The sequence below is a fragment of the Haemorhous mexicanus genome, chromosome 12 (genome assembly GCF_027477595.1).
Source record: "Haemorhous mexicanus isolate bHaeMex1 chromosome 12, bHaeMex1.pri, whole genome shotgun sequence".
NCBI lineage: Eukaryota > Metazoa > Chordata > Aves > Passeriformes > Fringillidae > Haemorhous > Haemorhous mexicanus.
Window position 1 is genome coordinate 18842891 of NC_082352.1, and position 25978 is coordinate 18868868.

General features: G+C 40.1%; 1 protein-coding gene across 2 annotated transcripts in view; it reads left to right on the forward strand.

Annotated features, from left to right (window-relative positions):
- The window catches only part of CDH13 (cadherin 13), a 445340-nt gene that overhangs the window by 201605 nt on the left and 217757 nt on the right, over positions 1–25978 (forward strand). For both annotated transcript variants that reach the window (XM_059857430.1, XM_059857431.1), the window contains exon 5: positions 7281–7433. In XM_059857430.1, coding sequence (XP_059713413.1) covers positions 7281–7433 — 153 coding nt within the window. The remainder of the gene's footprint in view (positions 1–7280; positions 7434–25978) is intronic.

Here is a 25978-nt window from a genome sequence, read left to right on the forward strand (position 1 = left end):
CCTTAGTCCTGAATTGCTGCAATTCCAGATCATCAAATGTGGCAATGTTGCCTCTTAATTTCTGCCTTTTCAGATCTGTGAAAAGCTTTCAGTAAATCTCCTCTTTAAATCCAAATAATCCCTGGGTTTGCTTGTTTGTTTGTTTTTAAGGGGATCTTTTGAGTTCTTCTTTTAATATTGTCAGTCACAGTCAGGTTTTCCCTAACAGAGCACAGCTCGGAGCTGCTCCGTCTGGCTGTCACTCAGCAGAGAGTGGTGCTCCAGTTCCTCCAAGTCACTGAAACAGCAAATCAAATGTGGTGCTTAAATGGCTCCTGAAAGGCCAGGCCAGCCAGTGAGGGAGCCAGGCCTCCTGTGACAAGGAACATTTCTGAGTCCTCTCCTTCGAGGGCACAGAAACCTGTGGTTGTGACCTCTGTGCTGCGGGGAGGTGGGGCTGTGTACAGAATCCTGAGTCTGCAGATGTACTCCTGAAACAGACTGCTAGGGACAGGGAGAGGGGAAATTTGTAATGAATCTTCTTGCTCTTTATAAATTAGGAGTAAAAGGAAGCTGAGGAATTACCTGCTACAAAAGCTAATGCACATCTTGATGTGTTTATTGAATTACTTTGTTTCGATCTCTGAGCAAATGCTCAATGTTAGCTATTTATATTGGTTAAATCCTCAAATTTAAATCCCTGCAACTGCTGGAAAGGGTTCTTCAGGGAGAATGCTTGCATCTGTGTGCAACTACAATAATGAACCTGGGGCTGAAGAGATCCACCAGTGCCCAGGGCTCCCACATGTATAAATTCATTTTGCTTCACTTGAACACCTGTGCATCCCACTGCAAAGATGATCTGAATTTTGCAAACATTTATGCGTAATTATGATAAAAAGCCATTATGTTGAGTAGATATTTTTTGGTTGAATATCAAATATCCTATTTGTTTTGATTATTCTAAAAAGATCTGGGAAATGGAGCCCTGGTGGTGAAACATCTTTGCTGGTTTTTAATATATTGTGTCATTTTCATACATTGAGGTACTCTGTTGAAACATTTGCCTATAGAATTTATGAACCTCGTCAAATTTCAGATTTGCAGTTGTTTCTTCTCAGTAAAACATTGTGTTTGCTCTGAAGTAACAAAAGAATAGTTGGTACAGTACATTTTATAGGAAGTAGAGCCCGAGTCCAAAAAAACCCTTCAATGTTTCACCCACTTTTTGAGCAGTGCAAGTTCTATTTCCTTTGTGTACATGAAGTCCTCAGTGTGGTGCTGGATCAGAGCATTCACAGTTTTGTCTGAATGCCTTCAGGTGAGCAACGTTGGTACCATTTGTAGCCCCTAATCAGTCTTACAAAAATGCACCAAAAATATGCTAAAACCACTTTAATTCTCCCAGCCTTGTTCCTAAATCTGACACGTCCTGAAATGTTTTGCATGACAAAGCTCAGAGTTAAAATGCTAAATAGGACCCTCTTGAGAATATCAGTGTTTGGTTTTTTATTTTCGTTATTAATTTAATTTCAATGCCTGACTTTTTTTATTCCCATGTTCCTTCTCTGAAAGTTGATATAAAAGTTTTCATGTTCAAGGTATGAGTATACCCCATGCTGAGTATTTCAGAATTGTATGCAGATATGAAAACACTTCAGTTTACAGATGCACTATTGTAATAATGCACGTGTTCCTTTTTTTTCTGTAATTCTTAAAAGAACAAGTGCAAAACAATGTGACTAAGATGTAATTGCTACTCTTGTAAAAAGAGTTTTGCCCAGTGCCACTGAGGTTTAAATGTGTATGAATATGTAAGAATAAATAACAAATAATCCACAGAAGTAAATATAGAATCCAAACTTTGTTTAAAGATTAATTCCCTTGTATTTAAAGTTCTAGGTAATCTCTTTGATTGAGAAACATTGTGCAATAATTCAACCAAATCTCTGTCTTAAAGTGCAAAATTCAGATATTTTGTAGTAATGTGTTTCACCCAGGATCTGAAATAGAAATTAGGTCCTTAAAGTTAGAAATAACTGAATTATGGCTTTGTTTTCTGGGTTAAATCCAGTCTGATGTCTATGGACATCTCTTTTCTCTGGGAGATCTGTAGATGTGCATTGTTATCTGGACTATCAACTGCACCAAGCAAAATGTTAGGAGCTGATGGCACAGAAAGAATGTCTGAGGCACTAAATGTGGTTTTTCCCATCTCTGCTTCCCCCAGAACCCAAACTCTTCACCTCAGCCTTGTGTTCCCTTGCCTTGGCTGGCTCAGAGTTGGGTCTGTGTTGTGCATTCCCTTTCCATCCTGTGCCTGTGGATTCTGGAGGGCCCCTCCAGCTGCAGGCACAGATAGCAGGATTTGAGTGGGAGATTGGCTGGCTGGCTGGCTTCAACTTCTCAGGAAAGCTCTTGGGGATGGACACAGCTTTGGAAACCTTGCCTCTTCCACAGCCTGGAGATTGGAATCTGGTCTGGAAATGGTTTGACATTTAGGACTGTGACATCTCCTGTGTTGTTGCTTTCCATAAAGACCTCGAGTTGCTGAAGTTTTACTTGAATTTCACAAATATTGTTCATTCTTGTCTCCATCAACTTGTTTTGGATGTTAACATCCTGAAAGGGCACCTGCCCAGATGTGTTTTGATTGATAATGGAGGGAAGTTAATGGTCTATTATGCAAACAAGAAAAAGTGGGGCCTGAAAAATATCCTGTACTGGGGCTGGATATTTCTATCACCAGTAAAGGACACAATCACTTAGAAAAGCTTTAGAATTCCTGTTAATTTAATGGGAATGAATCCACTGGATCTCCTTGCCTGTCACCTGCACGTGGAGTGGATCTGGAGAAAGTTCTAATCAGAGAGAAAGCCAGGGTCAGGTCTGGCCGATATCTGCCTTCATCAAAGAGCACAATTTGGCTCCCATGCTCAGCCACTTTATCTGACACTTCTCTGAAGAAGCTAGAGGTGCTAATTTTTACATAATAAATTATTAAAGTCGGCAAACTATATAAATTCCTTTCTAGCCACAGGTTTTGTAGGTTTAGCTTACAGTAATGAAGCAGTTTCTGTTGGTTAATGCTTTCGAATAACGATGGGAATATTTTGCATTTGTTTTGGTTGAAAGAGTATTTGAGTCAGCGTGGAGCAGATGGAGCCTCTGAGTGTAAAGAGTAATTTTCAGTATGGCAGGACAGGAAGTGTCTGTTTATTTAAACAATATCTGAACAATGGGCCTAAACCATTGTTTTGCTCTTGTGGAGCACAGTGATTTGAGGAAAAAAAATAGTTCACCTTTAAATAATCCATGAATAAATTTGCTTCCTAAGAGGCTAGGGGAAGCAGGAAATCCCAGAACCAAACAACTCTACAAAAAAACCCAAAAAAGCAAAATACCCCCACAAGTGAGACACTGTAGTGCTCTGAAATGAAAAGATTTGGGACATGAATCAAGTATTCCTGTCTGGGGGTGGGATTATTTTTCTAATTAAAAAGTGAAACTAATATGATGCACCTATAATTCATCTGGCATCAAGAACTAAGAAATAATGGGAGTGGTTGGGGCAAACACTTCTTAAAGAACAAAACTGGTGACTGAGGATGGTGCTGCTCAGGACAGATTTTCTGGCACTGCAGAACTGTGAATTCTCTCTCTCGGGGCAGCGTTGGGGTTTTGTGCTTCTATTTCTCTTCTTCTCTTGAGAGCACTCTCATTTACTTTTGTGATAAACCCGTCACAACGGGGGGATCACATTGCTGAGATGAGTTTGGCTCTGAGGGATACATAATGTCAGCCCAAAAACAGCTCTGGGGAAATACGGTTTGGCCACGGCTCAGCAGCAAGCAGCTCCTGTCAGCTCCGTGATGCTCTGGGTGCTTGGAAGTGTCTTTCAGCTGAGCAGGATCACAGAGCCTTTTGCTGGGCTCTGGTGGGTGCTGTGCCTGTGGGATGGATCACTTCAACTCCCAATCATTCTCTGAAGTGCCCTTGAGATGGGGAAGTGAGCGATGGCTGAGCGTCCATCCAGCGCTGTCCTTGTGTCCTGGGTGAGGGAGCAGCCTCCCACAGCCCATGTTGGTGTGGGATGCTCAGCTGGTGTCTATTCTGAGCCATCTGCCCACAGAATGACCTGTGAGCTCAGAAGAAGGGAGAATTAAATAGGTAGAAATTGGGATGCTGGATAAAGTATTCCTGCCTTATCCATATTCCCAGTGGGTGGCTGGTGGGGTCCTGTGCTGCCTTAAAAACCATTTCCTAAGAATGCAGAGCCTTTCTCTGCAACACGTAGCCACTGCCATATGGTGCAGACATTTTCAGTATTAGAACCTGCACTGAAGTTCCTGAAGCTGCGAAAAAATTATGGAAATATCTGTTTCTGTCTGGGCTCCAGGTAGCAGTGACAGTGGGATTTCATGTATGTATATTAGAAAAGTAAAAATGAAATCCCAAAGCAAACATTGCAGCAGAAATAGTCTGGCCTTGTTTTATCTCCACCAGGATATTGGGAAAGCATTGTTCTGCAAATGCATTGTGAGCTAGGAAATTTTCCTGTGAACAGGGCTTGTTTGTGCCAGTGCTCCAAATCAGCCTTGCCAGAGGAGATGTCAGACAATCCTCCTGTTTTCTTCCTCGCTCTTGCTGAAGCACCAAACCATATGGCAAATTAAGGCTGATTTTTATTAAACTTTTCATTGTACTCAGCTCCGTGTGAGCTGGGAAATGCACTTTCTTTGAACTACGCAGCCATTATATAAGCATCTTAATTAGGAGCTGGTAATGTTCTCGCTGACATTCCGGGGAGTTCGCGGCTCCCTCTTGTGGCTAATTAAGCTTTTTTAAGGAACCTTCTGAAAATGTGAACCACCTGCAGCTCCTGGACAAACGCTGAGCTCTGTGTCACCAAACCAGGCTGAGGGGCTGTGCAGTAAATTGATACAAGGATAAATTGATGAAAGGAAAAGCTCTGCAAAGGGTTGCACTGTGAATGTGACAGCTCCCTGAAGTCTTCAAAAAGCTGAGTGAGTTCACCCAGTGGTTTAGAAAACCTCTGTTCTCTGGTCACTCTTCCTTCACCCTTAGATGGTGAGGAAGGGTTTGCAGCTGGAGTTGGGATGAGATCTGGGATGTGCCAGCTCCAAGGAGCACAGACCTTTCAGGCACCACGTTGGGATGTCTCAGCACCAAATTCAAGGTGAAGGTCTTCGCCAGATTTGATGTTGAGAAGAAATTTTCCCACTGGTTGGGTTTGCAGAGACCACTATTACTATTACTACTACTATTACTACTATTATTATTATTATCATCATCATTATTACATTCTTTCTACCTAGTGTGGAGAAAAATTTCCACATGAATATCTGGGGTTTTTTTTACAAATTCCCTTTCAGAGCCCAATATTTGTTTTTCTTTCTTACTGTAGATTGTTACAACTGGGGCATTGTGTTTATACTGCATATTAAATTTGTCATAAACAGGTAATGTTTGGTGGCTCTGGTGGAAATGGCTGTTCTATAAACACCTCTGAGTCAGACTTTTGTGCTGGCCTGGGGCTGATTTCAGGCCTTTCAAACCACTGTTCTTATATGGGAAGGTGCACTTGCCTCATAAGAAGTCTCAGACATCAGGGCAGAAAAGGATCAATTCATCTTTTTCCTAAAAAAGTGAGAAATGGTCATGACATTGCAGAATCTCAAGCAGAGCTTTATGTTAAGAAAAACTTGTATTTTTAGGCTTGATGTAAAAATACCAAAAATTGGTCCAAAAATGACCTGAACAGCAGGTAACTTTTCAGTAGGAGCCATTAAGTTTCAGTTTCATCACCAACCCAGAAGTCTCAAAGTGACTTTGTCCCTTTGTCACCTGCAGTGTTGTGTGCCTCTGTGTTTTGTCATGAGTTACTCAAAAATACACAGGAAGAAAACTTCAGCCATTAGTGCTTCTGAGTGTTGGAAGGAGGGAGAAAAAAAGAGGTGAAACAGGTTTTTACTTTGAAATGTCTCCCTTCCCCAAAGGGTTTGGAAAGCAAAACTTTATCTGTGAAAATGCTGATTTCCTGTTTCATAACTCGTGGCAATTTTTTCTCAATTAAAATAAAGGAACAACGATTATGGAGTGAAGTCAAAATCTCACTGCCCAGAAATCTGCAAACCAGCAATGCTCAACCCACAGCAATAGGGCAGCAAACGTTTATTTCCTCAGGGACTTTATTAAACACCCTGCATATTTATTATCTCAAAATTGGAGAAGGTCCAGATTTCTAAGGCCACTTTCTCCCTTCCTCTTCCTGAGCTGTAATTCAGACCAGAATGTAAATTTTTGCCTTAATGTTTCTGCGGAAATCAGCAGTATGAAGTTGCTAGAAACAAAAGAACACTGAACAGCAGAGGGAAGAAATGGCTTGGCAAGATTGTCAGCCTTAAAGGGCAAGATTAATTTATAATCCCTCAGATTCTGGTGTACAAACACAAATTTGCAAAGTGTGTAGCTTATAAGTGTCATTGTGTGGCTCTGCAGGTTGGTAAATGTTACTGTCACTTATGGGAGGCTGCCATGAAATCGGATTTTTAGGGATTTTGTTCTCATGACAAAATAATGTGATAGTAACAGGGAGCCACCATACACTCATGGATGTGTGTATATGCATAAATAGGAATTTGGGAAGTGGACTAATTCCAGCTGTGTGACTCAGGAGTATTCTGGGCAGGATATTCTGATATTTTCATGTAGAGATTTTCCCCTTGATTTAAAATCCTGGGAAAGGAAGGGTTTGAAGGTGAACTGGGGGGAAAAAATACCCCAACCTGAAAGTAGTGTGTAATGACTTCACAATGACTAATAAAATATTGTGTGGTGGCTCTCTGGTATGGTAAGGGTTGTTATGAAATAAGAGTGCTTCTTAGCAATCAATGCAATATTCTTTTTTTTTTTTTTTTTTTTTGCAAGTTCGTAGCTGTTCTATCAGTTTAACTAAAAAGAAGAAATAGCATTAAATGAAATGTCAAATTCTAGGCATAGAGTGAATTCAGTGGTGGAATAACAGAAACTTTAAGTAGTGAAATTGAAGACACTAAAGATAAGCTAGGAACTGGCCAAGAGCATGAGTAGCTTTTCCAGGGTTTAACACAAAAATTGCACAGTGTCTCGTGAATGATTGAAATCATGTTTTATCGTTACATTTTATTGGCAGGGAACATAGCTCAGCATTAGTTGAAAGACTGAAATGACTTGTGTGGTTTTAGGAGGAGTTTAAAAGATTTTACAACGTGGCCCATCTCTTGTTTCCTGCCCTGCAGGTCATCAGAAGTGAAGGGACAGAGGGGGTGAAGTTTCGCCTCTCTGGGAAGGGAGTGGATCAAGACCCCAGAGGAATTTTTAGAATCAATGAGATGAGCGGGGAGGTCTCGGTGACCCGAACCCTCGATCGAGAAGCGATTGCCAATTACGAGGTGAGTGCTCAGAGATAACATCTCTGCTCCCTGTTGGTAGCAGGCATTTTCTGAATGTGCATTTGCTCCTGAAAGATCTGCAGTTCAACTGAAGACTCAATTGCAGCCACTGTGCCAGGAAGTTTCAAGAACCATTGGAAATGGTAAATGTGTTTGTTTTTCACGCAATTGAAATTTGTCTGCTTTCTGCATGGAATTTTTGTCATTTATCTTCAGTGGAAATGCTGTCTGAATGTTGTGTATGCATTTGATTTCTGAATAGAAAATTTTGTTTGGACAAAGGAAGATCTTTTGGGGAAGTTGTCACTATGGTAGTACAGAATTATACATTTTTATTGTCAAATGGTCAATGGAAACTACCACTGAACTCCATTTTTAATAGCGGGTGTCTTTAAGAGAGATAAAGAGGATTCTGATGACATGAAAATGTTACTTATGAAGTGTACATCAACTACAAAGATCTTACCAAAGATTCTTTTCCTTAACAATAAAAATGTTTCTCTCCATTGAATACCCAACAAATGATAGCTGAAACCTGCAAAACAACTGCCCAACCTTGTCCCAAAATGCATAAAATAAACAGAGGACCTGTCCATTCATGTTTTTCATCCAGCCCTGGAATGTGCACTCACAGAACTTGTCCCTGGCTCATACACCTCTGCGTAGGAGGTGTGTCCCACCTTTGGCAGAGGAGCACAAGGTGCCCTCCCCCTGTGGGACACGGGCTTGGGGACAGTCCTGGCTGCCAGCCCTGGGCCCTCATTTTCATCTCCTGCAGTGTAATTATCACCATTTTTACCTCCAGCGCTGTTTCCTTCCTCCTCTGGGAGAGTTTCCCAGTTTGGTGATGGGTCCTACTGCTCAACCAGCACTGCTAAAATTTACCATATGCTGGTTTTCAACACGTAAACATCTCCTTCCTATCTGGGTCTGCAGTGAAATGTGTGTTAAGCACTTGCACAGGATTTATGGGAGTTGCTGACGTCCTCCTTGCAAGAAAAACATTGCAGTTTCTCTTTTTAACGTTGTTCCTTGTCTTCATTTGCCAGCTGTTTCTTATTTTATCAGTGGATTTCCACCTTAATGCCTTGAGTATAAACCTTGAATATTTTTTTCTCCTGAAAAATCATAGTAGACTTTTCAACTTCATGCAGCAAACCACAAATGGCCCTCATATCTGATCTGGCAAAAAGCACACTTAAATTAAGACAAACCCATTTCCCCAGAGGAGGCTCTTTGGAGCAATGTAAGTTATGCACAAAAAATGTCCTACAGCAGGTGAGCAATGAGCAATGGGAATGTACAGCCTGAGAGGCTGCGGGGGTTCCTGAGCTGTCATCCAGCACCCTGCTCAGCAGCTCACCCCCATCCTGCAGCAAAACATGGGGTTGGAATGTTCTGAAGGAGAACTCTCAACCTGATCACTCTGTCTCAAATCCAGCCTGTTATTTTCCAATAAAGATGTGTCATGGAGTCAGGAAGACAACAGGATTTTCTCCCTGATTTCCTTGGTAGACTGAAAGGTGAATAATCTGAAATATTCTTGAATTTCTCTCAAAAAAAGTGTTTACTGGTTTTGTTTGAGCTTCCCCCTGCCCAGCACTGTGGTTCTGAAAGGAAAAATTCAAAACAAAATGCAAACAAGTAAAGAGATAATTGTGAATAAATCCAAGTTCTTTGCAAACCATCAGAATATCAAGTGTGTAATCAGAGGTGGGGGAAGGATGAAAAGATAAAATCTGTTTGAGTCCTTCAGCTACGCCCAGGGATGCTCTGCCTGAGCACTGATTTATTTCCTCAGAATATTTTAAATTAGCTAAGAATATTTAATCTGTTATTTTTTATTTTTTTTTTAACTGAACGTTCTAAAGTTTGGGTTTGCTGCCCTCTTTCTCCTGGAGGAATGCTGAAAAACTCATAGGATTCTTTGGATTCATAACTAGAGGACATGATTAAGTTAGAGAGCATTAAACTCTACACAGACAACTTTGCTCATTGTTTGTGTTAATCCCTTCTTTCTACAGTTTAAGTATTTTATTTCTCGTAAAAGTTAGAAAATATTTCAAAATAGAGTGAAAACATCTGTCTGAGGGTCAGGGCCTGCCAGTCTTTTCACCATTTGTGTGGAAGTTGTGTTTTCAGATGAGTTTAAGGTTTGGTTTTTAGCAAAGGAACTCAAACTGGCAAGAGGAATGTAAGGCAGCTCGTATTAATGACACCACCCTCACCCTCTGAAATAAATGTATTAATCCACTTGGTTTATGAGTTAATTTCCTATGAAACTTTGTGGTTTGTGTTCTTGAAGCCCAAGGAATGTCAGTCAGCTTCAGTTTGAGCTGAAAGCTGCTTGTGAAGAGGAGCAGGAGGAGTCAGGGATGATGATATGCCCAGCAAAGTCAGACTGTGTTAGAAAATCGTGTGCCAACTCCCTTTCCTCCTGGAGAGCTTTGTTAAAGAGCATCCTGATAGGAATTCTGCAGGGCAGGGTGCACCCCTGGATTTACAGGCAATGGTTTTACTTTGGGGCTTGCTGGAGCTTGTTGACAGAACTGCTCAATGATGCTCTGAAGAGGGGCTTAGGCAGGCTCTGGGCACGCTGTGGAATTGCTTCTGGGCTGGGCAGATAAGAGGGAGCCCAGAGCCCCTATTTAGTGGGAGCAAAAGGTGTTGCATTGTATAAATATGCTCTCGAGCAAATTTGGTTTTCTCCTGAGATTTGAATAAATCAGTCTAAGTCAGAAATTTCAGACAATGGCAAGTAGTTTATTTGTTTGCTATTGGAAAATGCAGATGTGGAAAAACAGATGAAGAACATTGGTGGGGAGCTTAAGGATCGATTTTCTAACCCAAATCGGTGAGGTGCTCACCATCCCAAACCTGCCCATAATTTAGAGAAATTCAGAGTCCACTTCAGACCCATAGTCTTTTCTGATTCCAGTAGAGCAGAAATATTAGTGACTTTTCAGTTCTTTCCTCGAGAAAAAAAGAAAAAATAATCAAGTGCTTCTGTAAAGAGATGTGATAACAGAGCAAAAGGATTGCAGTGAAGCTGGAAGGCTACTTGTGCTCAGTGTTGATAAAACCCCAATGAATTGGGAAACAAAGGGTCAAACAGAGGGCCAGTGAAAATAGAAGTCTGAAAACCAGTGATTATGGGGTAATCTGTTATTTAAAACCCCTGGGTTCATTTTTAAAACCTCACATTTACCTGGGTAATGTATTTGTAGGCAGAATGCAAAGAAAAGCAGGAAGAGTTGCAGAGGTTGATTGCCACTGCCAAAATGACAAAAAGTTTCCAAGTTACAATAACTCTGTTCTTTACTCCAAGTTAGGTGGGTCCAGAAGAACTGGCAAAAATATTCCATTATTTTTTTGCTGTTCATGCATGAGATTTGGGGTTAGGCATTTCCTGTGTCCAGGACAGAGCCTCCAGTTGCAGCAGCTCATTTCCCATCACTTCCCACTGCTTGGATCCCTGCAGCAGTGAAATCCTGTCCTGCAGCCTCTAAAGCATCAGTGGCAAAGTGCCATTGGAGTGATCCAGCTGGGACTGGAGCTTCTAAAGGGTGTTGCCATCCCTGAAAGGCAACAAATGTCTGTGGGAATGAAATAATCAGAAGGTGATCCTCTGCAAGCATGAAATGAAGCAGCTTGATAAAACTGTGTGCAAATTAGAGCTGTGACCAAATTTACCTAGGCAATTTGAACTGCTAATGAAGAGTTAGTTTTAATTATTTTTTAAGTAAAGAGCTTTATTTGGTTTAAAAAAAATCCTTGACAATCAGAGGTGTGAAATCAGCCCTCAGCTTTTTTCATAATGGCAGATGACACTTCTGGGAAAGGATGCCTTGCAACTGGTAGTGACAGACTGAGATATTTAGAAAACTTATGGTAATGGGGCTGAAAAGCAAAGTGGGAGTGTGCAGTTTGATGAAGAATTGTTTCTCTATGTTGGCTGACATGTAGGCTGAGAGGAAGGTAAAGATTCCAGAGCCATCAGCAGCTCTGTGCTGTGACCTGCCTCACTTTAGGGACTGGCTCACAGCTGGGGGTGAGGCTGCAGCCCTAATGGGCTCAATTTCCCTGCTTAATAAGGAACACACAATGGAAATGCTTCACAATGATGAGGAAAACTAGCTTGGTCAGGTGCTGAGGAGCGTTTTGTGGGAAAGATTTGTGAGTGCTTTAATGCATTTTTGCAGATAAGGGAAGTGTTGCTGTAGCAAACCCCTGGAAGTGAATGGCTGTAATTTATCCTGTGCAGGAGAAGGAATTTCTCGTCTCTGTAAGTCCATTTTAGTGCAGCCACATCCTTTTGGGAATGATTTATCATCCCCTGATGCTGAATCTCTGCTGAGGCTGGCTGGAGATCTATGGACAGCACACAGAAACATGCTGCTCCTTCAAAAGGAAAATCACACGTTTGCTTCTAACTTCAAGAGAAATGTAAAAATGTATTTTAATCCTGGTTATCTGCACAGGCAGATTTGTCTGGAGTGGAACTGATCTGCTCTGTTCTGAGCTGAAACCAGCTGATGGGAAATGTCAGACCCCAGTCATCTCCTACTAATATCCCAAAAAAAAGAAGGCACTCAGTCTTTCATGGCAAGGAGTTTGGTCTTGTAGAGATGTAAATTACAGTAAAACGTACTTGATTTAATCAAGGAATCATTAATACACAGACCAAGCCTGTTAAAATAACTGGTGATTTCAAATTGCATCTGTGACATCAAAAAAATCTTGGAGTAATGGCAGAGTTCAAAGTTTCAGGGAGAAATCCTGACTATTTAGCAAGAGGAAATCAAAGAAAATTTTACTGTTAAAAAAAAAAAGAGTTCTTGTGGAAATATAAAATACAATTATTAATCAGATAGAGAATTATTTCTCTACATGAGCTGCAGTCAGATCAACTGAAATACAGCTGGAAATTCTGTCAGGGGTAAAGATCTCTGTAGCCTGTGCTGCATGTTATATGCAGGGAGTGCAGGAGATAAACACTTTTTCCTTCATATTGCTGAGTTTTTATTTTATATTCATCAATGTGCTCTCATGTTGGGGCTCCAGGTAAATTCAAAGAGGACCCTTCAAAATAAAAGAAACAAACCTGGAGGCAGAAACAAACCCAGCAGAAGGAAAAGCCTGGATCCTTCAGTGAGATCCATATGGGCAGACTCCTGGGTTTGTGGGGAACTTTCTGGCATTGATTGTTTACCAAGGTCCAAGCCAAGGTGATCACCAGAACTGTGGGCATAAATCAAATATTTGAGCATATAAATTTTAAGTGGAGCCACATTTCTTAAAACTATGATTTAGAGAATTGCTTGTGCAGCTAGGATGGAGATGGGATTTCCAGCTACTGGAAATATTTCTCTCCCAAAGTTGGTTTATGGCATTAAGAGAAAACCTGACAAGAAGTGAAGCTAAAATTCATGTCATTGTTACGTATTTTGTCTCGGGGGAACAAAATATTCAATATGAACTCTGTAATTTACCATATCTTGTTCATTTTTACTGGCAATATTCAGTTCAATAAATACTGTATGTAAATCAATACCTCCTAATGTTATGGGATATCAGCAGGGAGCTGTGATTCCTTTCAGAAGGCAGTAACATCCTCATTTTATTTCTGGGGAAAGCCTGCAAAAGTCAACAGTTGGTTTTGTTGGAGGGCATTTCCTTTATTCTGAGCTCTGCCTGCTTGCCTGGCTTTGCCATCTCTGCTGTTCCACAGCCCTGGCACGGCATTTGCAGCAGGAATAGAGAGGAATTCTGTAAAAAAGGAGAAATCAGCAAAGCTTTGGTCATAACCTATAACTATCAAGGCAGTGGGCTTGGATTTCCACCCTAGAAATAACCCAGTCTCCAAAGACCAGGAAAAAGGAGGATTTTCTTATTGAGGGGTGGGAGAGTGGAAATGCAGAGCAGCAGGAACTGGGAAAATGGAGTTTATTGAGACAGTAACAAATGACATGAAATTTGTTTGCATGGTGGTTAGGTTTTGTAGGTTTTTTCCCTGTTGTTTTGTTGGTTTGGGTATTTTAAAAAATCATTTTCTAATAGAACACTCCCAGAAAGAATAATGATGTGTTCAGTAAAACACAAGGAGACTAATAACATTTTTGTCATATTATGTTAATTATCTATGAAACCACTTTTGTTATTATATATTAATTGCATTTCAAGGCATTTAAAAGTCATCATGATGCTTTTGCTGTTTTTGCTATTATATATTAATTGCATTTTAAGGCATTTAAAAGTCATCATCATGCTTCTTTTCTGTTTAGCATGATTGGGTTATTTGTTTCTTTTCCCTGTTAGTATTAAAATAACCCTCACAATACTTTGCTGAGGCCTCACTGATCTGGGTGCAACAATGTCCAGGGAGACACTTTGCCCTTTCCTCAGAACTTGTGTTTTCCTGAAGGAATGGAAGGAACTTTAGGAGTTCAGGGGAAAGATTGGAAACATCTCTTTTTCTGGTTGGTGTTTTTCCTACTTGGGTAGGAAATCTTTATCTGCTCATAAAACTTTCTTGAGGCAGCCTGACACCCAACCAGCCGTGGGTTAAACAGAAATTGATATTCTTGTCTTTAGGAATGGCAAGGAGGATCTTTTCCCATCTCTTGTGAAGTGTAAATTTTTGTTGGTTTGCTTTTCTGGAAAACTGCACAAGCTCTGAGTTTCCTGATCCTTTGCTGGAGAGTGCAGAAATGCTGCAGGGGGAATTGTGGCACAGAGCACCTGTCCTGGGGCTCAAGACAAAGTCAAAGTCTTGAACGCCTGGCCTTGCTTGCTAATTTAATCCTAAGTTTTTTGTCATCCATCAGTAACCTTCAGAATGTAAGACAGACATTTTTGAAGTTTGGCTGCTCAAACCTCCACATCTCTTTTTCCTCACAACACAGAAACAATTCTGTCTTATTCAGATATTTCTTCAAAATTAAGAATATTAATGTTCTAATTGCTGCAAAGATCTTGATTTCTATGGCTATGTCCATAGAAATGCTGGAAATGTGGGTCCATGACTAGCTAGAGCTTCTGTTTCTAAACAAGACAGTTGTGCTCTGTGAGAAGTTTCTTTTTCCTTTCCTTTTTTATTTTTTTAAGAACTGACACAAAGAATTCATTGTATTTTTGTCAATAATGCCCTGTGTGCAGCAAGAGAAGCTGCTGCCTCCTTTCTGGCCTCTTGTTCTTTATGGAACTGAAGAAAACCACCTGTCTTATCTTTTCCTACCATCTTCTTTTCATTTTCCACCTTCTTGCTCTTTCCCCTTGCATTTTTAACTTCATTCCACAACATTTTACTCCCCATCTTTCTTGATGTTTTATGTCATTCACTTGCACTTTTCCTAAACTCTGCATTTCCTCGTGCACACCCTGACCTGTTTTCTGCTCTTTATAAATCATGTTGCAAGGGGAACACACAACCATCATCTGAGCATAAATTTGTTGGGTTTTTGTGTAGAACCTTTGCAGTGTCTGTGCAGAAGCTGTGCTGCTTTATCCATTCTGATCAGCTGTGTCCATAAATAAACCCCTTTAGAACCCTGGGTTCCAGAATTCTTGCTTACTACAGGACTTAAACATTTCTGCAATTTGGGTGAAATAGTCCAGGCTGTAAATATCTGATGCTAGGAAACTTTCAGTGGAAAATTGAGCTTTGTTTCCATGTGAATACCTTTCAGTCTGTATGTTTCCTCCATCAGCTTATGGGCATTAATTGAAGAAGTGTATGATTATCTGGAAATTGCTAGCAGAAATTTAATTTATCCAAGGAATTCTGACACCTAGTTCTGTCAGTCCTGGAATTGTGGTCTGCTCAAAAGTGAGCATAGAACACCTTGTATAATAATTAGTTCTGTGCCTTCAGAACTGTGAGTTTAATGCTTGATCTCTCTGGGATTATTGTAGGATAATGGGTCATAATTTTAAAGCTGTAGCTGCATGTGTTTGGGGCAAAAGCACTAACCAGGTTTTAATTTTAATGCAGAGATAAATTCTAATTTAATACTACATTCTTGCAAAATTTGTGAAAAGAATTTGTATATAATTAAAAAATAGGGATGCTTCAAGCATTTGTGGGCTCTTGAATTACTGTAATGTCATTAGAGGGAATTAGGCTACAAGTGAGAAACTCTAAATATCTCTGCCCAGTTGAATGTGCAGTTATCTTCAAAATCCAATCTTTTGGTATCTGTTCTTTCATACACCAAACTTTAGGAGTCCTTCTATAATTCAGCACTTTCATAGGACCTCAAACACAACCTGTTCATTGCTAAATGTTTTTAACATGTCCCTAAGATATTTTGAGGAGAAATGACTCTGTGGACCATGGGGATCTCCATGACTGAAATGATACAAAAATTACTGTGTGCTGGAAAAAGAAATTAAAAAATAGCAGAAGATTGGAGTCTAGGATCCAACTGGCCAGGTGACCTCCAAAGCTTTGGACTGCTCTGAGTCCACTGCAGGGAGTCCTCTCCATCCCAGCCCGTGGGTGAGGCAGATGTGGGTGGGTGATGGTGGCATTCCATAGTTTGATCTGTGGAAATGACATTGGAGCCCCTTGTGGGTTGTGTCTCCCACAGCCCAGAATCTATCAGCTGCTGCCACACTGCTGGGATTCCTGCAGCTCTGTGCCCTGGGGCACCACTGGGTCCTGCAGCTGCAACTCAGCTCCCAGATACTGCAGGAGCAGAAATAAAACCCATTTTCCCGTGGTGTCACAGGTGAACAGGTGTTTGCAAGAAATAAAGTGATTTTTTAATATAGTTCTGACTGATACATTCACCAAGCAAGCAATAAGAGATTAACTCATATACTTGGCCATTTTAAGAAAATATAGCTGCACATCACTCTGCTGCACATCTGTGTGTTCCAGCTGCTTTTTTGCTATTCTTTGACTAAATACCTCCAAATATGCCCAAAATATATGTCACTGCACAAACACAAATGTATGAGCTCATAAACCCTAAGTGCATCCTTCTAACCTGGTTTCTGGAGGGGATTTTTTGATCCACAGCATCTGAACTCTGGAATTCTTTTTTGCAGTTGGATATTTAATAATTTAAAATGAAAATAGGACAGGACTTGGTAGGTGGAAGTTCAGAAAAATCACTAACTGTGATGAAACTCATCTGCACACTGCAAGCAGAGCAGTGGGAATTCCTCTTTTTTTCCTTTATTAGCTGTTTTTGATGGAAACATTCATGGAAACAGGTGATTCTTCTGTGTTCACATTTTTCTTTCTTTAGATCTGTTTCACTGCCTAAGAGCAAACAAGTGAGAGAGGCTGAAGGAACTAAAGTTATAAATATTTAGAGAACACTCATGAGGAGACTTCTAATATTATGGAAATTTTACTTTGCCATGATTTTATTTGCATGTAAATGATAAAAGCCTTGCTGTATTTATCCTTGTTTACTCAGGTCATAACTAATTATTTCTTAATTAGACAAATTCCTTAAAATTAAGCTACATTTATGTAAGTGTCTTGGTTTATTTTTCCTCCTCTAGTAGCTCATTATCAGGAGGTTGGCTTTAGTTTAGGAACTTCCAAGAGATAATTTGCTGATATGAGTTCATGTAGAACACCATATGTTGAGATTCGTGTGGTGGATCTTTTTGTTTTGAGGGGTTTTGCACTTTTTCTGTAGAGAATAGAACAGGTCCCAGCAGCTGCTGGCAAAATCTCTTGTGCAGGTGAGAGACTGGAAGGTTTCAGAAGGTTTCAAGGACAGTCACTGCAATCCTGAGCCTTTAAGGTTACCCCACAAGGACATTTTTTCCTCTGATTTTTGCAATCTCCCAAACATTTTGTCCAAACCTCCCAGGGCTGTGCTTCAAACTCCCCTCAAGTCCAACACCAAAACATCAAAGAACATCAGAGTCCAGTTGGGACTGAGGGCTTCAGAGTGGGAAAGGGGGGAAATATTGGGGCAGGTGGTGTGGAACCAGAAAACCTCCAACTGAAATGGTTCTGTGCATGGGAAGCTGGAGAAATACAGATTATTTCCTCTAGTTTTGTTATTAACAAGTGTGATGTGCTGTACCCTGCTCTCCAGCTGCATCTGCACTTTAAATTTGCAAAGCAGAGTCAGTTCATCTTTGCAAAATTCTTCACAACCTCTGCTCTTAACATTATTCTTAATATTTATTTTACACTCTGGCAATTCAGATATCTGAATGTAAGGAATTGAAAACACCTATTATCTATTTAAGGCTCTGTTATTATATATATTTATTAAATGCATCATGTATCCATAAAACACAGGTGATCTGTGTTCATATACAGAGTACAGATTTTATTTGTGGATGGAAACAAATAAAGCAACGTACTAGAGTCACATTTCTGTTAGATTCAGAAGATTTAATGGAGTAATAATAATGTAAGTTAACAGGATTAGATTTACTATTTAGAAATTACTAAGAGGGAGGAAAATCATGACAGTTTTAAACTACCACTTTTTCTTGCTGTCTAAAACAACCTGTAAAAAACTTCCATTTTTTTCCTTGCTGCTAAGGAAACATAGTGGAGAGGGCAAAAAATGGATAAAGAAATTGTTCTAAAAATAACACGTATTGCCCAAATGAAATGAAACTTTATTGTATTTTCTATTTTCCCCTCTAAAGAAGACATTTGCTGTGGCAGAATGCCTTACTCTCCCAGTTCTCATGAACTTCTAGTTTCCCTGTGATCAGTGGGATGTTCTCTCCCTCAGGGAGGGCCTGATTTCCCTCAGGGATTCTTATTCCCAGAATCGGGAGCTTTTCCCTCAGAAAGAGTTGCAGTCTTTGTCAAGCCAAAAATCTGGAGCTTCCAACAGAAATTTGGAGAAAAAACAGTGATTTTGGTACTTGTTGGGCCTGAAGTGTTCCTAAGTTGGTGTCTTGGGGTGCTCACGGCTGTGCTGAGTGTGAGTGGCAATGACCTGAAGGAATTGTGGAATTGCTGTCCACAAACCCAGCCAAAGCACCCCTGTGATGGTTCTGGCCTCAGGGGACCTGGCTCTCCAGACATCTCGCTACCTTGTGACGCCTCAGGGTTTGGCTTTTCTATTTTCACACTCTGTGCTGCTTTAGTGTGTGGGGCTGGGTTCATATCAGGGGATGCTGAGCTCTGTGCCCAGAGCAGGGAGACAAAACAATTCCTGCTCCAGCTGGGCACCAAGGACAAATGATCCAAATCTCAGCCCAGGAGCACAAACCCCGTGGGCTGGAGAGAGAAAAACAAGGGTGGGACTGCCTGGGCTAAAGCTGGGCTGGGACAATGAACTGCAAGGTGCAAATGGAGCAGAGCTGATCCCAGGGAGAGACCCCGGGAGCGCTCGGGCATTTTGGGGCCATTTTGGGTCATCTTGGGTTCATTTTGGGACCATTTTGGTTCATCTTGGGTTCATTTTGGGGCCATTTTGGGTCATCTTGGGTTCATTTTGGGACCATTTTGGTTCATCTTGGGTGCAGCCCTGGCTGGGCTCTTGTGCTGCCCAAGGTGGATCCATGGAGGAGATCCTTTGAATAAATCCCTGCTTTATTCTTTAGTTCTGTCCATCCTCTGTTCCAGCTCAGCCTTCCCAAGGCATCACTTGTCCCCCAGCTTGGTGGGACACAGATGTGGCACTGCACAATTGGGAGATTCTAACTCATTTGTACCCTTTAGCATCTCAACAATGCCTCAATTTGAAAGACACCCTGCATTCTACCAGGTTCCAAACTGCAAAATTAGCAGTCCCTATTAATTTCCAGGTACTGAGTCATCCAATGATAGTGATCTCCAACTCCCGTTCAGCCTGTTTGCAATTGATATGTGCAATGTATTTATTAGAGATTTGATTTAAAGGGATGCAGGTGTTTGAGGATGTGCATTTAATTTCATTTCTTCCCTGGGAGCTTTGATCAGTGCTGTGCTCACTGCCTCTGCCACGTGCTTTGAACTTGTAGATGCAAGTGTATAAATAATTTCCCATGTCAATTCCTGGCTCATCTAGCCAGGCTGATATATGGAAGGCAAGTTGTCTCCTAAATTCCTGTCAGTGGGATTAGTGAATTGATTAGTTGAATTCTGAATTAAAATTACAATTAAAGGCAAAATTGTATCTCTTAGGCGTCAAGTTATTTGCTCAAAGTGTAGCAGTCAGATTACAGGATTTGACCGGGTTTGTATTATTAATAAAAACTGTTTTCAATAACTTTTCTTTTTTTTTCTGTTTGTAAATCAATCTCTTAGATTATTAGCAATTACTAAACAGAAAAGAAGTAATTTTTTTTTTTTTTCAGTTCTTCAGTGTAAAGAGGGAATTCCATTGATTTTTGAAAATACTGATGATGTGATTCAGGGAACATAATTACCTACAAACGCCATCAGTAATATATAATGATTTTTTTTCCCAGTAGGTTCAGCTCAAAGTATTTAAAATGACAATATGGGCATTGTAAATTAAATTGCAGTTACTATTTACAGGTTATTGATATAAATTTTGCTATAACAGACTCAGGACAGAGGACATATGTCAGGCATGAACCTTTGCATTTGGGCCAGAATCTTCCCTGATGACAGTGAAAACTCCTTCCTTCCTTCCTTCCTTCCTTCCTTCCTTCCTTCCTTCCTTCCTTCCTTCCTTCCTTCCTTCCTTCCTTCCTTCCTTCCTTCCTTCCTTCCGCCACTTCCGCCACTTCCGCCACTTCCGCCACTTCCGCCACTTCCGCCACTTCCTTTCTTCCGCCACTTCCTTCCTTCCTTCCGCCACTTCCTTCCGCCGCTTCCTTCTTTCTCTTCCTTTCTTCCTTCCTTCCTTCTCTTCCTTTCTTCCTTCCTTCCTTCTTTTCCTTTCTTCCTTCCTTCCTTCTCTTCCTTTCTTCCTTCCTTCCTTCTCTTCCTTTCTTCCTTCCTTCCTTCTTTTCCTTTCTTCCTTCCTTCCTTCTCTTCCTTTCTTCCTTCCTTCCTTCTCTTCCTTCTCTTCCTTCTCTCTCTCCCTCCCTCCCTTCCCCTTGGTGTAAAATTTCTTTGCCCACCTATTTTGATTATTTATTCTATCTCCACCATCCAGCTTTCTCAGTCTGGCTGTGAGCTTGTCCCGTGTTATTGGACATGGTCCCAGAACAGGACTTTTAGACCTCAGCAGGCCGTGCAAAGTTCCTGCATTTTGCTCCCCTCACCCCATGGCCATGCAGAGCACATTCCAACCCCACAGAAGTCCCTGAAATGATTTAATATCTGCTGCTCCTCACACAGCACCGGCACTGACTCAAACTGCAGCTCTGTGGAGGATCCTTTGCTCCTGCTGATATTATCATCTTGGTTAAGTGAGAAGCAAATGTGCTGCTAGGAGCTACTTGGGCCTAATTTTTGCTATTCAGCACCATAAATTACAGTATTTTATGGCCACCGTAAAAGGTGTGATTTGAGCCAATTATGCATTCTGCTCTAAATCCCCAAACTTTGGAGAAGCATGTAATTATGGAAAGTAATTTCCACCGGGTCAATTCTCTCTTATCTGTTCACAGAGAACACCAGGACATGTGTGTGAAGTTAATAAACCATCATTTTAAACTAGATTTATTAAAGCTGCTTATTAATGAGAATGTTTTCCTTTTCAAAGCTCAAAACTTGCCATGTGTGAGTAGCACAGAGAATTTACCAGCTTCTGCACAAGCTCTTTTCTTTATTCTGAAGAGGGATGAAATGGAGGTGTTAGGACAAATGGAAAGGAAGCAGAGATTTGATAGAATTTGGAGATTAAATGTATAATTTTAAAAAATACCCACAAAGAACCAATCAGCCTTTCTGTAACTCTCCTGCACATTGGTTTCAGTGTTAGATACTTAGAATCTCTTGGAACAAGATTTAACTCTTTAAAAGATGTGGTGGATTGTCACCCAACTTTCTGTATTTTTATAGGACTTTGTGCAATGTTTTTATTTCTACAGATTTTTTTTAGGGTTAAACATGCAGGGAACTAAATGCTCATTTTTCCTTGGGAAGCCAGTGTTTGAATTTTACCCGTTTGTCAAGTCAGATTTGGTTGTAACTTTTTTCTAACAGTTAGGGAACCCAGAGGATTTAAAGAACCATTTTCCTGAATTTGTTAGGACCAGGTTTCCTTCTTTCCTTGTGCTGCCACCCTCAATCTCACAAACTCGCTGCTGAAGGCAGGGCACTGTTGCACTTAGGAGTAGTAAATGTTGATTTACACTGTGAGTAATGAGAAGTGGTGTCACACACATGGCTCAGCAGTGGTGAGGTGGCACTGAACTCATGGGAGGTGTTTCAAATATCTGTTTTTGGAGCTGCATCATTACATCAGCACCCAAAATTAAACCAAGACTAGCCATTGTCTAACTGCTTCCCATTGAGACTGTGATGGGTTAGGCTGAGCCCTTATAATTTCAGGATTGCTCATGAGCCATGATGGACCTTTTAACATGTAAAAGGACATTAAAAATAGATGATTCAAACTGAACTCTGTTAAAAAGCAACAGTTTATTCCATTAAGTATGCTACTGGCTAATAGATGTGATTTCTTCTTCTAAGTGTGTGATGGCATTTTTAACTAATAATTTTCATTGTTGACAAGCAATTGAAGAGAAAACCGAACGTAATATTTGGTATTTAAAAATATTAAAAATAAAAAAAAGGGATGCACAATTTTTAAAGAACTTTCCTATATGGAAATGGTTACAGAATGAAGAGAAAACTGAATGTAACATCTGGTATTTAAAAATAAAAAAAAAGGGATGCACAATTTTTAAGAGCTTTTCTATATGGGAATGGTTACAGAATGAAGAGAAAACTGAATGTAACATTTGGTATTTAAAAAAAAAAGGGATGCACAATTTTTAAGAGCTTTTCTAGATGGGAATGGTTACAGAATGCACAGTGCAGTAAAGAATTTGGCTGGTTGCATTTGGAATGAGTGGCTGTGACAAGCACAGTTGTGCAGGAAGCACAGATCTGGTGTTGTGTCTGAGATACACACAACACACGAGGTGCCAGGTCCAATTAACAGTCTGATGGTGGCAAATCCATTATCCTTGGAAAGAGAGGCCACCACCAGGAGACATTAATTCAATGTGACACCAACTGGGGTGTTTATATACAGCTAATTGCAATGTCAGACATTCTGCTCTAATTGAGTTTAATTGTGGCAAAATTGGAGTTAATTAAAAGTTAATGGTATAGAGCACATCGTGTTATTATAAACCCTGGGTACATGTTTCATATCCTTATTATTGTTGTTAAAATGGTGCTTTCAATTACTGTGCCTCGTATTGGCACTTTGGAAATGGGCTGCAATTGTTTTGACATCCCTGACAGTTATTGCTCTGAGGAGGCCTGAAGAAATGTGTTTGTTTTAAAAGGCTTGACCAAGTTTAGGCTGGTTCTTTGGATCACAATGTAAATCTCACTAGTGATGTTTCTACCCACCTTGCTAAGGAAAGGGTGGAGGATGCTGGGAAAGCAGAAGTAAAATCTATTTCATCTTAAGAGAATGATGGTATTTTTGGTATTGTCCATCATAATTTGGGTAAGGAAACCTCAATTTCCTCTTATTTTCTAATTGTGTCCAATCTCTGGCTGTTCTGTGAGCATCTCTGATGAATCTCCTGTCTGCGGGATTTTCCCTGGATTCTCTTTCCTTTCTTCTTTGTCTGCACCCTTTGTTTGCTCCTGTTATCCATCATGTTCTATATATTCCAACTCTTTATTCACTGGCAGCTCCATCTCTATGCCAGCCTCTTGATGAAGTTTTATATCAAAACTTTTCTGCTTGACTTGTCCTCCTGGATATCTTGCTGCCAGTTCAGAAACAGTCATTGCATTTTCCCAGTTTTCTGTCAGTTTAAGCAGCCCAAGCATCCTGGTGTCCATCAGCTCAACACCAGGCTGATTTTCTTGTTTCCTCTTGTATTTTCCTTCATGTGCTTGTTTGGAACTGCCCAAATATTAAAAAAAAAAAAAAAATGCAGTGATGTGAAATGCTTCTTTCCAAGAACTGTGGCTCCAGGTACAACCCTTGTTCATACAAGACAGGTAAAAGGTGTTCTAAACATATTTATGAACAAAAAATGCTCTGTTTGAAATGGCTCCTTATGTGGGAAAGTGATGCAGTGAAATTACTGATTTTCTCCTGTGGCCAGTGGTTCCCTCAGCCCTTTGCTCTGTAAAGCTCAATAGGCTGGAAAAGGCAGAATGTTTCAGTAACAGCAGAGTCACTTTATTCCAAAAAAGAGGAAATTTGACTCTGGAGATGTCCAAAAAAATTATTCTTTATTAATATTTTTGCTAATGTAAACTTCTATCCCTGTGGAAAACATTTAGCACTTTATCAGGAATTGTCATTTTCAGAAAACACCAGTGAGGCACACTCCTGTTCCATTGGATGCTATCACTCAGGAGAGCAGTAATCTAAAATAAGAAACAGGGAAAAAAAAAAACAAACCCAAATCAAATATATTTGTGAGTTTTCCTAAAGATAAAATGTCCTTTTGCTGCTTAACAATAAAAACTGACCCAAAGAAGGGAGTAAAGACTAAGGTGAAAACACTGTGGATGGGGAGTAGATTTGTATTCAAATCCTTTTTGTTGAATTTATCACAACCAGCAGGTCTGGGTTTCTTTATTTAAAGAAAGATGTTTTACTAGGTCATGGCTGCATTTAATAAAAGGAAATTCTGTCAGTGGCAGTAAAATTTATACCACAAATATCTTGCATCAGGAGCATGGAACACACCAGAAAGTGCTGAAATGTGAGACCCAAGGAAAAGGACAGTGATTTCTGGAATCTGGTGGTGCTTTTAAATCTGCAGGTTTGAACTGATACTGAGGTGGATTGTATTGCACAACCTCATCCCATTTTTCAGGGAAAAAATAATTATTAATGGTTTTGTTTATTTACCTGACAGAGGTAAATACCTCAGATATTGAAGGCACAAAGGGCTGAGCCAGTTTTGTGCTAAGGCAATATGATGTATGCTCTAGACTTGCTCTCCCTACTCCAAAATTTAGTTCAACTTTGACTTAAATACTAAGTCATTACAGAAAAATATGCCTTTAACAAGGCATTTTCAAGAAAATATCAAGGAGTCTGAATAGGAAGAAAGGCATTCCGAAATTTTGAGTGGTGTTGGAAATAGAATATCTCTTGTTAGGGAAAGGAAAATGTTGATATTTAATGTTCATTACAACACTGGAGATTATTAGCATGACTCTGTACATTGTGAATGGAAGTAGCTGTCAAAAAGATGGAGTAATGGACCACCAAAAAGTGTAACACTGTGAACTAAGCCACTGTGATTTTATTGATGAAGAAGTGGAAATACTTGATAATCCTTGCAGTGGATTTCTACTGTATTAACAGGTACTTATTTTTCCTCTTTTCTTCTTCTCTCACCCTCAAAACTACTTGAAACTTGTATTTTTCATGGTTAAGGAAAAAATCTATAATAATTTTTCTCAGAAAAAAATTTATGAGTATAATTCTCTTTTTCAGTGAAATAGATATGAACATGCTCCTCATTTCAGGATTTTTCAGAATATTCATTTATTGCATTTTTCTGGCTTTAACTTCTGCCCAAGTGTGATTGTTACCAGAATAGCTTCTTGTGAGCAGGAAACAAGAATGAAAGCAGATGGGATGTGAAATATACTTAGCTGCTAGGGGCTCAGAAAAATTTTAAAAACTTTCATAAATTAAATCCCCAGCTCTTTGATGTTAAGATTAAACCAGGTGGTTTACAACACGCTCGCAGTAATATCCAAGCTGCCAATAAATCCCAAACGGGAAGATCTCCAGTGAACTTCAAGAGAATGAGGCAATTTCTTGGCTCACATCCCGTGGAGCCAAGAAGAGGAGCTTGCTGAGAAGTTCCCATGTTTTGCCATCTGCTTCCACCAGGCACTAAAAGTTTCCGTTTTGCCACATTTTGGGACTCTGTGGAGTCCTGAGGCTTTTCAGCTCCACTGGTCTACCTTCCTTTTCTCAGAGAATGTAACACCAAATAACACCATTCCTAACTTTGGAATTTGGTTTGGTTTTGTTTCTCTGTTGTATTTCTGTATTGAATTTGTTTAGTTGCCGTGCTTAACTTTGGAATTTGGTTTGGTTTTGTTTCTCTGTTGTGTTTGCAGGGACCCCCGTGGCAGGGAGGAATGGTGAATCTGACTCCATGTTCTCAGAAGGCTGATTTATTACCTTATGATGCTATATTATATTAAAGAATACTATACTATACTAACTAAAGAGTACAGAAAGGAGACTTACTCAGTGCTAAAAAGCTAATAATGAAAACTCCTGACTCTTTCCAGAGTCTCAACACAGCTGGGCCCTGATTGGCCAAAGAGTCAAAACAATTCACACGAAACCAATGGAACCAATTGTTTACCTGTGGGTAAACAATCCCCAAAACATTGCACATGAGCACAACACAGGAGAAGCAAATGAGATAGGAATTGTTTTCCTTTTCTCTGGGGCCTCTCAGCTTCCAGGAGAAAAATCCTGGGTGAAGGGATTTTTTCAGAGTGTGAATGCCACATTTTTCTGTTT